Below are 13332 nucleotides of genomic sequence, written 5' to 3'. Positions count from 1 at the left end.
TTGCCTGTGCCGTTCGGCCATCGCTCATCCATATATTTATATGTATATATCTTCATTCACCCCTTTAGATTTGTGTGTATAAGGTAGTTGGTGGGAAATTGTTAGATTACTTGTTAGATTTGTGTGTAGTAGGTAGTTATTGGAAATTGGTAGATATTACTTGTTAGATATTACTGCACTGTTGGAACTAGAAGCACAAGCATTTCGCTACCCTCGCATTAACATCTGCTAACCATGTGTATGTGACCAATAAAATGTTATTTGATTTGATATAAGGTCCCACAGTTGACAGTGCATGTCAGAGCAAAAACTAAGCCTTGAGGTTGAAGGAATTAGAGCTCCGAGATACGATTGTGTTGAGGCAAAGATCTAGGGAGGGGTACCACAACATTTCTCCAGCATTAAAGGTCCTCAAGAACAGAGTGCCCTCCATCGTTCTTCAATGGAAGAAGTTTGGAACCAACAAGACATTTTCTAGAGCTGGCCCCGGCCAAACTGAGCAATTGGGGGATAAGGGCCTTTGTCAGGTAGGTGACGAAGAACCCAATGAGGAGATGGGAGAACCTTCCAGAAGGACAACCATCTCTGCAGCACTCCACCAATCAATCCTTTATGGTACAGTGGCCAGACGGAAGCCACTCCTCAGTAAAAGGCACATGACAGTCTGCTTGGAGTTTGCCAAAAGCCACCTAAAGGACACTCATACCATGAGAAACAAGATTCTCTGGTCTGATGAAACCAACATTGAACTCTTTGGCCTGAATGCCATGTGTCACATCTGGAGGAAACCTGGCACCATCCCTACAGTGAAGTATGGCGGTGGCAGAATCATGCTGTGGGGATGTTCTTCAGCGGCAGAGACTGGGAGACTGGTCAGGATCAACGGAAATATGAACTGAGCAAAGTACAGAGAGATCCTTGATGAAAACCTGCTCCAGAGTGCTCAGGACCTCAGATTGGGTGAAGGTTCACCTTCCAACAGGACAATGACCCTAAGCACACAGCCAAGACAACGCAGGAGTGGCTTTGGGACAATTCTGAATGTTCTTGAGTGTCCCAGTCAGAGCCCGGACTTGAACCTGATCAATCATCTCTGGAGAGACCTGAAAATAGCTGTGCAGCAATGCTCCTCATCCAACCTGACAGAGCTTGAGAGGATCTGCAGAGAGGAATGGGAGAAACTCCACAAATACAGGTGTGCAAAGCTTGTAGTGTCATACCTGTCACGCCCTGATCTGTTTCACATGTCCTTGTGCTTGTCTCCACCCCCTCCAGGTGTCGCCCATCTTCCCCACTTATCCTCTGGGTATGTATACCTGTTTTTTCTGTCTGTCTGTCTGTGCCAGCTCATCTTGTTTGTTCAAGCCTACCCGCATTTTGTCTCAGCTCCTGTTTTTCCCTAGTCTCTCTTTTTCTTGTCCTTCTGGTTTTTGACCCTTGCCTGTCCTGACCCTGTACCCGCCCACCTGACCACTCTGCCTGTCCATGACCCTGAGCCTGCCTGCCATTCTGTACCTTGCTCCACCTCTGGATTTACCAACCTCTGCCTGATTTGACCCTGAGCTTGTCTGCCGTCCTGTACCTTTGCCTCTACTCTGGATTATCGACCACTGCCTGCCTTGACCTGTTGTCTGCTTGCCCCATTGTTACAATAAACAATGTTACTTCACACAGTCTGCAATTGGGTCTTACCTTATAATACCCAAGAAGACTCAAGGCTGTGATCACTACCAAAGGTGCTTTAACAAAGTACTGAGTAAAGGGTCTGAATACTTATGTAAATGTGATATTTCCGTTTTTATCTGAACCTGTTTTGCTTTGTCATTATTGGGTAATGTGTAGATTGAGAAAAGGGTTGAATAAGGTTGTAACGTAACAAAATGTGGAAAAAGTCAAGGGGTCTGAATACTTTCCGAATACACTGTATACTTTATAAATACTTTATAAATGTTTTGAATGACTAGTATAATTTCTCACAGAAGATTGACATGCCATTGGTAGACATTCCAGCAGTACCTGATGCTATTTAAGGTCTCAAAATGGCCCTTAAAACACATCAATGGTTAAACAATAAACTCACAATACATTGGATGCGTAAGAAAATATATTGAACATTTTATTCCAAAGCAGTCACATTGTTGTAATAAAATAAAGTTTTTAGTCTGAAAATGCTAACATAAGCGTTTCATGGCAGTGACCTTTCTACCAAAAACAAAGTGTGGATTGCAGTTCTCCTCCAGAGTAGTCTAATCTCAGTCAACCCAGAACTATTCAACTATTTCACTTTTGAGTGGAACTCCCATTACTAACAAGAACTCAAAAGTGAAATAGTTTAATAGTTCTGGGTTGACCACGAAAAAGGTAACTCTCAGCCAAAAAAGCATTATAGTAAACATCTTATGAATGGAGTAATGAATTATAAATGATGAATAAACTATTTACTAATCCATTATAAATACTTTATTAGGTGGAGTTATTATAAATAGCTACCCATGATTTATCTGCTGTTGTTGTTCTCCATCCAGTGTTTCATTTTGGAGAATTTGTTTTTTCACTTTTACAAATGAAATACTGTGTTGGCCTTATTGAATACTATACTATATTCATGACGTGCTATATTTTATTTATTGTAATGTTTTGTTTAGTGCTGTTGATCTTTATCAGTTGGATTAACTTCATATCAAATTACATCAACAAAAAGAGAAGCGAACATGTTTACTATTAGAACAAAAGCGTAATTTACTCTTGGAAAATCTACGTTGTCACAAATATGGTTGAAGAAATGTGTTTATGGCTTAGGGGGATGAGGACATGTTAACATAACGCAGGCTATTCTTAGGATATTAAAAAAACATCTATGTAATAATATCTGCTATTTAGCAAGCGCTTTTATTCAAAGCAACTTACAGTAGTGCCTGCATACGTTTTAATATTGGTGGTCCCAGCGAGAATTGAACCTGCAATCTTGTCATTGCAAATGCAGTGCTCTACCAACTCAGCCACAGAGGACCACAATGATGTGTTTTTTCCATGTAAACCCATGATCTCATTATGTTGATATAAACCAACAGTGAAAAGGGTCTCTAGAATGGATGATGAATCTGAACAATAGTAGGATAGAAGAATAAAAGACTAAGGATAACAAACAGGTAGTATATTGATTCACTGTGACTGTTGAAAATATGTCAAAAGGTTTCGCTTCCTTTTAATGAAGCCTGTAAGCAGCTTAGACTCTTTATAATTACTGAGGGAGCATTTTGTTTCCATCCATCTACCCTCACTGTGATCTCAGACTCTGGCATAAATCCCTTCTGACTTACCCCAGAGGTCCATGTCAGTGGTCAAAACCAGATGAGGGCAGGAATGGATGAATAACATAAGATGAGGGAAATGGAATTAAATGAAGCTGTCTTTTATGTTGAGTGGGACAAGTCCCACTGTTTGGTGAAGGGGGGTGATCGGGTTGGTTGATCACACATACATTACATACACACACCATTTTCTCTCTCTTTCTCTCTCTGTGTCTTTCTTTCTCTGTTTCCCTCTCTTTCTCCCTCTTTATCTAAAGGGAGGTATGGTGGCATTTGTTTGATTAACTTGTCTGACAAAAGTGACAGCTGCTTGCGGGTGCGTGTGGATGAGAGGCTCAGTGCGGGTCCCTCTTTGTACATCTGTCAGCGGAGAGGCAGGGGAAAAGGGTGAAAAGAGACAAATTGGTCCCGAAAGGCAGGCCATTCACCTTCTGCACCCCCTCTCCGCCCCCCCGTCCCTCCTTCCCATTCAGGTGCTCGGCGGGATCCTCAAGTGCTTGCTGGCTTATTCCATTTCGCTCCCCCTATAGAGTCTGAAGCCCACAAGTGTTTTACCCGTCATTCTGAGCCCCTCAATCCGCCTCTAAGCGGCCTTTTGTGAGGAGAATGGCTCACTTTGCTCAGACCGTGGCTCTGTTTTTTTCTCCACTGAGCTTTTCTGTCCTTTATTGTGTGTTTACTCAATGACGCTGCGTAGTCCATAATTCCAACCGTTTCGTTCCTCACAACAAGCTCTTTCTCTCTTTTTTTAACCATGTTTTTGTAAATTACTCTCTTATTTGGACACTGTAATCAGTTCAACTGACACTCACTAGTGTAATGTGACTGGTGCTTTTGTGAGAGACTCGGATTTCAACAGAAAACAGTTCAGAAACGATTGAGACCCTCTCGCTTGCTTTCATTTGATATAAACATTGATGTTAGCCTTGTGTTAGATATGCAAAGAACACTTATTGTTAACCTGATTTATTTCAAATTTATTTTAAAGAAAGACTGATTATCATAGCGATCTAGTAGTGGTTGGGCACACAGAGGATTTTTGTTCCACTTAAGGTTGCGCTGAAGCGTATGAATTGTTGGCTGGGCTCTCCTTTGTATAGGCGGCACAATCAGAACAGTTTGAAGCCCATAAGCTTGCTGAGCCTGAAACTTTATTTCAATTCTGCCATTCAGAGCACTGCGCTCCCCGATGTTTAGAGGAGTAGAAAGGAGAGCGGTTAGAGCAGAGCGCAGGGCGCTGGCAGGATCTGAGGGCTACAGCAGTGGCGGTGCTCTCCCAGCGTGGAGGGACATGGTTAGGGCCGTCAGCTTCCTGTGAAAGGACTGACTACCCCTGGGGTCAGCTTAGCCCTAATGGGGGGGAGACGGGGGGGGGGGGGGGGGGGGGACCTGGGGGTCACCGGTGTGGGTTACTATGGTAATTGAGTTCTGTCATCAATGGGCCTCCTCTCATGAGCTATAAAGCAGACAATAACAGGCAGGCAGCAGTGGTGAAAAGCAAGCAGGTAGGATTACTCTGCCCCTTTGTCGTAAGTGCATAATGTCTTGTAGTCAGATTTAAAGACTTCTCAACCCTCGGGTCCTCCCCTCAGCTGCCCACTGGGGGGCCTAATTTAGCGGCCCGAGCTGCCAGCTAGACCAGTGTGGACAGCTCTTTTTAACCACTAACAAAGCCCTGCACTAGACATCCTGGCCAAGAGTGCTGGAGAAAGGTTGTGCCTTCGATCGGCCCTACCACTCTTTAATGGATTTTTTAAGAATGTTTGGTTTTCATTTTAAGGGGCTTGGAGTGTGGAGGCGTACTGTGTGGTGTGTGTGTGTGTGTGTGTGTGTGTGTGTGTGTGTGTGTGTGTGTGTGTGTGTGTGTGTGTGTGTGTGTGTGTGTGTGTGTGTGTGTGTGTGTGTGTGTGTGTGTGTGTGTGTGTGTGTGTGTGAGGAAGAAGGAAAAAGTAGTGGTGCATTATGTCTCTCTGAAACACAGCGACCTCCCCTCTCCTTTAGAACTATGCCTGTCGCTTTGCATTAGCATTGTCGCAGCAACAATCATCATTCCATGCCTCCCGCTAATTGCAGACACAGCTGGGTTCCAGCAGGACACCTACTACACTCCCCAGCCTCGCACCAACCAGGCCCAATCTGTGGAGCACTGACATACACACAAATACAGTACACTCTCTCCTACTGCAAGGTCCCAGCCTGTTCAGACCAGATCCAATCTGGTATGTAGCACTGACACATACACAATCACATGCACACACACAGACCTACACACAATAACACACGCACACACACACACACACACACACACACACACACACATTACCACCAGCAAGGGCAGAAAGAGGCAGAGTCGCAGGTTGCTTGTAATCCCCCTGTACCCCCCATGGAGGGCCCTGCCTCTCCTCCAGCATTCCTGCTTTTTTGTGATTTTTGGGGGCCCAGCACAAAGGCCTAAGCCGACCCCTTACCAGTGCTCTGTCCCAGCCTCGCAAAGGAGGGGTGAGGACTCATGAGGTGTGTGAAAGAAAAGGGGGGGTGTTTGTATATGCATGTGTGTATGCGCACGTATGTGAATGTATTCATGTGTGTGTATTTGTGGGACGGGTGTATGTGTGTATTTGTGGGACGGGTGTATGTGTGTGCAGATTTGCACTGAATTCTGTTGGTTGCCCCCCTGCCAGGCGTTATGGCTTCCTGTAACATGTCAGATATGAGTGTGAACACCAGGTTCAAGGCAGGGTGTTGTGTGTGGTGGTGGTGGTGGTGAAGGGGCATGGGGAGGAGGTTAGTGTTGCAGGGGGCAGGAGGTCTCACTGACTCCCAGCTCGTCACTCCAAGGGGGATGGGTCCTGCAGATGTTCATGTATGTATGTGTGTGATGAAGCAGTGGAACTCCTACCCGTACGCACACGAACACACACAAAGACACACAACCCCCCAAAACCTCCATTATCCAATCCCTAATATCAGAACTCGTTAGAATGTCACAGATTTAGTCCCTGTTGGGTTTTGACATTATTTATTCAGAGCCATATTACATGTGTTTTGGCTGTCAACTATTGCTAGCCTCCTGCTGATCCCAATCGAGCCTAAAAAGAGTGAGTTCCTGGGTGTGTTCATCTGCTCTGAGAAATTGGTTAGGGTTTGTTAGTCTGTTCATAGTTGAACAAAGCAAGAGTGCCATCACTGTTCATTTCACAAGCCTGGCATCAGAGTCCGTCTGTCTCCAAGTTTCGCTTGAGCACACACACCCACATGTATATATCCCACTGCTCCTCATTGCTGCTTCACTGTGGAATGTGGCCAACTTAAGAGAAACCTCTTAGAAGCTTCTGTTTGGTATGAAATGTCATATTTTATCATAAATGACCAGTGTTCTCTAGAAGATGACTGAAGGTTATTATCAGGACTGAGACTGGGAAGGAGAATGTGACAGAAGAGTGTAATAATTGGTTCAAGTAATAATGGGTGGGGGGAGTGATGAAATAACCCTATTCAGAGGTTATGAAAGTGAGTGAGAGAGTTGAGCAAAGATAAAGAGAGGAGAGCATGTGGAGGCTAAGGCTGACAGGGAGAGATGGAAGACCGGCAGAGGGAAATATGAGAGAGATAGAGAGAGAGAGAGAGAGAGAGAGAGAGCAGTCACTCCAGGCCTGGCCTCTAGATGGGGGGTCGTGCTTGGGCCGAGATCACAGCCCTGCTGCCATGGCGATACCTTCACAGGCACAGAGCGGCAGAGAGGAAGCTGCTACAGTGATACACACGCAGCAGGTCACCACAGTGATTCAGGCCTTTATGTTGTACTCTTACTTACCCTAGCACAACTCCAAGGAGTAGCTACATCGTCACCTCGTGGAGCAGGAACTGAAGATGTGTATACTGTTGTCACTACTGGGGTATGTTCACTTGAAATGTTAAGTAGCTACTGATACCTACTTTCTATTGAGCTCCCTGATAGAACATTTTCCGTGTGGACTGAAAAAAAATTATCATATTTATTGAGTCTTTTTTGTACATGTGTAAAAAGGACAGTGCAGAAGGCCTTTCGTTGACAGAGTGAATTTCAGCAACACAAACTCAGTCACCCCAGATATGTCCCCCTCCTCCTTGCTTCTCTCTGACTGTTGAGCACTGGTCCACTCTGATTAGCATCAGCCTGCTCTGATCATTACCAATCAATTAGACTTCAAACAGGACTCAGCCCACAGATAAACATCTGGAGCCTCTCGGCTAGCTTCTCCGACTAGCTGCTGCTCCGGTTATAGAAGAAGTTCTTCCAGTTTACTCTCCCCTCAGCTGAGAGAGGGAGACAGCGAGAGGGAGTCAGTCAGAGGGGAATGAGTGAGTGAAAGAGACGGAGAGGGAGTTGTTGAGATGGAGAGAGAATGAGAGGGGGATAGAGACGAGAGGAGAAAGACAGAGGGCCTGAAGGAGTGAGCGTGTAAATTCCGATGAAATGCTGGTTCTGCTCTTTTTCTGTATTCTGGTTGTCTGTGTGTGTGTGTGTGTGTTTTGCTGGAGAATGCTGTGTTTTTGTGTTGCAGCAATGGTACACCAGCACCATGAACCTCCTGGGTACGTGGCTAACTGACCGGATGGACCTGCAGCTCCATGTCTACCAGCTCAAGATCCTAATCAGAGTAGCCAAGGTAAGACAAGCTCAGCAACCAGGGTCTCGCAAACCAATTGGTCATTAGTTCAAAGTAATATATATAGATCGATAGATATCACAATCAAGTAGTGTAGAATTCCAACATTTCTCGTCTTAATCTGTGACCCTTATTGAATGAGTTGTGAGCTACCTTCTCTTGGGTTGATATAAAGCCTAGTAGTGACAGCAATTGGTTCTCTAACCTGTATTAATATTTCAGTGTGAGCAGTAACTACTAAGTCCTACCAGCATACCATCACGTCACACATTTGTTTCTGTTCTCTGAGAGACTTTCTCCCTATACATGCAGTAGTGACTGGTAAGGGCTGATCAGTACATGCATGCATGGGATCTGGCCTGACATGCAACATATAGTTTTTAGTGCCTTGTGTTTTGATGATTTAGTACACGTGTCTTTTGGGAAAATGCTACTCATGGGTAACTTGCTGAAGGTCTAAAATATTGTGAACTATTAAGTGTCCTCTTCTCATTGTGTCCGCTGCATTTTTACTGATATGAAAACACAGGTTAGGTGAACGCATTATAACACCTGTCTGCTGTCACCTGTCTAATTCTTTAATGATTCAGATGGAGGAAAGGAGATGAGGAAAGGAGGCCACCCTAGACAATCGAGATGTACCCAAACATTGCAGTGCATTCCTGGCTTAATGTCCTCTCTTGCCTTAGCAACTGACTGAGAATGCTTCCTCTGTGTGCTAGTCCCAACCCCGACCAGTGTTTTTATTCTCTTGGGGGTTTGTTCTTCCAGAAAAAGTACCGTGACTTCCGGCTGCAGGGCGTCCTGGACTCCACGCTGAACAGTAAGATGTATGACACGGTGCGGAACAGACTGACCCTGGAGGAGGCCACGGCGTCGGTGAGGGAAGGAGGGATGGCGGGCATATCCATGAAGGACAGTGATGAAGACGATGATGATGTCTAGATCAACATCACGGGATGAAGGGGCCATTCGCATCCGTCTTAACCTGTGAATCAATGCATGTACTGTACCTACCAACTGTGTTATTTTTCTCTGTCAGATAGAAATACCCACAAAGGAACAAAAATACAAATTAATAACTGAATATAGAAATTATAATGATATTAGTATAGTATATAGTATATTATAATTATGAAATATATTTAATTGTTTAACTAAATTGTAGGTGTTTTATGAAAAAAGTTAGCGGATATTTCTGGCTCATTCTCCTAAATCCACTCCTTAATTTTCCTAAGCAATATGGAGAACCATGTGTATGTGGTGTTGAGTACAATGATTGGGGGTAATGCTTGGTGTGTCCATGTTGAATGCAAACCTGTTGAGGCGCTTTGTTAACGTACTGTGAAAACAGTAATGGTACATCATTGTGAGGAGGAGAGTAGGACCTCCTATTGTTCTTATTCCTCTCAGAGCGAATGTCTACTGCCTAAAGGGAACCAAACCACAGTCAGACAGACAACCTATTTGTATCTAGGTTGCAATACATAATAAAACGTAGCTATCCATCCTCTTAACAACATCAATGTAGAATTGACTTTTGTCGACTGAATTCAGTACTACTACAAAAATGTTCCCTCACTGGTAAAACATTTAGCCCCCTTTTTAAACAATGTCGTTTTTTAAAATGCAATATTTTCATTGTTTCGTTGTTATAGCTTGTGGATGTATTTATTGATCATTTTATGTTTCAATTTTTATATATATATATATATATATATATATATATATATATATATATATATATATATATATATATATATATATATATATATATATATATATATATATATATTAGTAACAGTGAGCTCCAAAAGTATTGGGACAGTGACAAATGTTTTGTTGTTTTGGCTCTGTACTCCAGCACTTTGGATTTTAATTATTCAATGACAGTGAGGTTAAAGTGCAGACTGTCAGCTTTTATTTTCCTCCATATCGTGTGAACCGTTTAGAAATTACAGTACTTTTTGTACATAGTCCCCCCATTTAAAGTAGTAAAAAATAATTGGTCCCATATTCATAGCACACAATGACCACATCAAGCTTGTGACTACAAATTTGTTGGATGCATTTGTTGTTGGTTTTGTTGTATTTCAGATCATTCCCAATAGAATTGAATGGTAAATAAGGTATTTTTTTGTAAATAAGAATAGAATATGTTTCTAAACACTTCTACATTCATGTGGATGTTACCATGATTATGGGATAATCCTGAATGAATCGTGAATAATGATGAGTGAGAAAATTAGACACACATAATACCCCCAAGACATGCTATCCTCTCACCATTAGAATAACAGGGGAGGTTAGCATTTTTTTTGGGGGGGTATGATATTTGTGTTTAACTTTCCCATTCATCATTATTCACGATTCATTCAGGATTAGCCGTAATCATGGTAGCATCCACATTAATGTAGAAGTGTTGAGAAACATATTGTATTCTTATTTACAAGTCATTGTATTATTGCACATCCAAAGTGCTGGAGTGCAGAGCCAAAACAACAACACATTTGTCACGGTCCCAATATTTTTGAAGCTCACTGTATAATAGCAGTCAGCACAAAAATATGAAATCATGAAGGGAAAAGAGACTTTCTTCTGTGTCCCCTATACTTCAGCCATTCCAGGAGATGTTCCCACACTTTTATATCTGGATTGTGAGAGATGATGTATGCCAGTCTTTTCTCTGCCGCTGATATTGTTTTCTATATACACACACTGTACATTGTCCCGTGTGCAGTTACTGTATGTCCCAGGTATCCTCACAAAAAGTGTGTTTGTTCTCTGTGTAAAGTTACTGCTGGAGTCATTGTGCTTCTGCCTTATGGGAGGCTACGAAACTAGTAGCCTGGTCCCAGATCTGTGTGTGCTTTTTGCCTTCTCCATTGTCATTGTCAAACCAATTTCCTAAGCAGTTGACAAGAGAGCAGAAACAGACTGGCACCCAGGCTACAGAACTGGGGCCAACAAAATAAAAATACAACTATCTGTACAAACATACTGCTTTTTTATGTGTCTTTGTTGTTATTGTTGTTATCTTGTGAAGTCCTGGAAATTGAAGTGACACTTCAATAGTAACATTACTTATAGGAAATGTAACTAATCTGCCCATACAAATTAATGTAAAGGGTTCATGTAAAGAGTTATGTGAAGAAAAACATATTCAAACTGATGAGGTTAACGGATTCCCTGAACCTGAATGCACAATACATATTAAAAAACATATTTAAAAACCCTGCCCTTGTAACCCCTTGTCTACCCCCCTTCCTGTCACGGTAATGTCCTAAGAAAAGAGTCTGAGATTAGTGTGTTGGATTAAAGCATCACTCATCTTCAGAGTTTATATTACAGCCCAGAAGAAGATTGGAAGAATGGCCAAAGATGATATGGACTTTGCCAGATCTCCACCAGATTAAAATTATTCTGCAAAAAAAAAAAAAGTAATCAGGGCCAAGATGACAGATATCAGTAAAGTCAAGGGGATTAAATTTAATAAAGCCACAAATTAAAAGAAGATAGATATTTTTAATTATTTCAGAGAAGAAGGGCGAACAACAAATCCTCTTAGAAAATTGACGAAAACAAGATTTAGACCTAGTGTTGTGGGAATAAGGTGATTCAAAACAAAAAACAAGCAAATCATGAGTCTTACTCGAGAACAAGCCTATGGTCTGGATGAAGGGTGAAAACATATTTTGTCATTGCAGGGAATTGAGAGTAGAAATGAGTTGTACAAAATATGTCAAATGTCTGAATATGGGAAAGGTGTATTATCTGTGAAAATCATCAGGTAATAATTGTGTGTGTAGAAAAAAAGAGATGCATTGTTTTCAATTGCAGTCTTGTCACAGTCCCTTCTAATGTGTCCTGCGCAACTTGTGACCATCGTAGGGGGGGAAAGAAGACATGTACGTGTTCCTTGGAGTCTTTTGCACAATCAAAATGTAAAAGGTTATTTCCGATTGAGCAGACCAGTGGCAACCTGTCATTCAGGTCATGTTGTTTTGTTCTTTTGGCATTAATACGTGTCCCATTTCAGATTGCAAACAATGTAAAACAAACAATCATTGAGTTAGTAAAGCCGCATACAAACATTGTCTCTTTTTTGCTTTCGTGAGAAAGGCAGCTCCAAAATGTAGGTGTTTCAGCCTAGCTCAGTGCTTTCTGTAGTTGTGGGGCAGCCAGCGTAAAATACGGAACGTACTGTAGGGGTTGGTAATGTTCTCTAGTTGTGCTACGATTGGCTCAGTGTTCTGTCACTCATGGGGACACAACGTCACCACAAAATCTTGGGTGCTGAGCTCGGGTGCTGACATAGAGTTACATTAGAAGTGCCTATCCAAGAAGATTCAAGGTTATTGGCCACAGATAAAATGATGTCAAATCACGTTATATCTACCGTAGGTTTGATTGGACTGATTATGTAAACATCATACTTTTAAAATCTTAGCTAGACAAGCAGGCATCTTCATGAATCATGTCAAAAATCTACTGGAAAATCCTTGTCATATGAAGAGAAATATTAGATAAAATGTATCATTGCTCATTGAACACAAATTGTGGTCCAAGTCTGGGTTTAAGGGTTTCTTTTCCAAGCTTAAAAGGATAAACATTCAACACCATGGGCCAGAAAAGGTTGAATACATTGGCCATGCTGTCAATCCAGCATGACTTCTGCAGCATTCAAAACATCTGGAAACTCAGAACTGGGAAATCTCAGACTTTATTAAGACAGCTCCAACTGCGAAAATAAGTTTTGAACGGTCATCCAACTCGGAATTCCAAGTCGGGAACTCGGGCCTCTTTCTAGAGCTCTGAGCTGAAGATCACTGACGTCATGATTCAACCTTGTTTTTCAGTTGTCTTGAAAGCACTGTAAATCCAGTGAATGCCAGACTTTGATGACAAAGTTTGATGACAAAATTTGCCCACAAGGACCACCTTGTGAACCTTCCTGTTCAAGTAAGCACTGCACAACAAGGTGAGTTCAAAAATGTATTGTATGCTGCTGCATAAATGATGTAATTTGCCAGGGAGATATGTATATTGTAGCTAAGAAAGTAATACTAAGTGTATGTTGTCTAGTAAGCTGTTAGTAGCTCATGTGCCTCACCCTAATCATTTGGTCCCTTTCACCCTCATAACTTAGCCTACTGTTCTGACATGATGGTGCACATGTTGCCGATAGCCTGTTTTAGAGAAATGTAATATTATCTTTCATTGTCTTTTTATGCCCCTTTTATCCTACGGTTCTGATTTGGTGTACAGGGAGAACACTGTCATAACGGCCCATGTTCTGAATTCTGTCTGAACAAATAGTTAGATGTACTACGTCCGTCCTAGCACGCTCATCATTCAATCAATCAAATGTA

The 13332-nt window shown here is 42.2% G+C and overlaps 1 protein-coding gene across 2 annotated transcripts in view; it reads left to right on the top strand.

Annotated features, from left to right (window-relative positions):
* LOC110493244 (calcium-dependent secretion activator 1) overlaps window positions 1-10960 on the top strand; it is a 157369-nt gene extending 146409 nt beyond the window's left edge. For both annotated transcript variants that reach the window (XM_036950557.2, XM_036950552.2), the window contains 2 exons: window positions 7856-7960; window positions 8732-10960. In XM_036950557.2, the coding sequence (XP_036806452.2) occupies window positions 7856-7960; window positions 8732-8905 (279 nt within the window). In that variant the 3' untranslated portion in view covers window positions 8906-10960. The remainder of the gene's footprint in view (window positions 1-7855; window positions 7961-8731) is intronic.
* The last annotated feature ends 2372 nt before the right edge of the window (window positions 10961-13332 follow it).

This window comes from Oncorhynchus mykiss, chromosome 17 (assembly GCF_057628025.1).
Source record: "Oncorhynchus mykiss isolate SJ-2025 chromosome 17, ASM5762802v1, whole genome shotgun sequence".
Lineage (NCBI taxonomy): Eukaryota > Metazoa > Chordata > Actinopteri > Salmoniformes > Salmonidae > Oncorhynchus > Oncorhynchus mykiss.
This window is presented reverse-complemented; position numbering and strand designations above follow the sequence as displayed.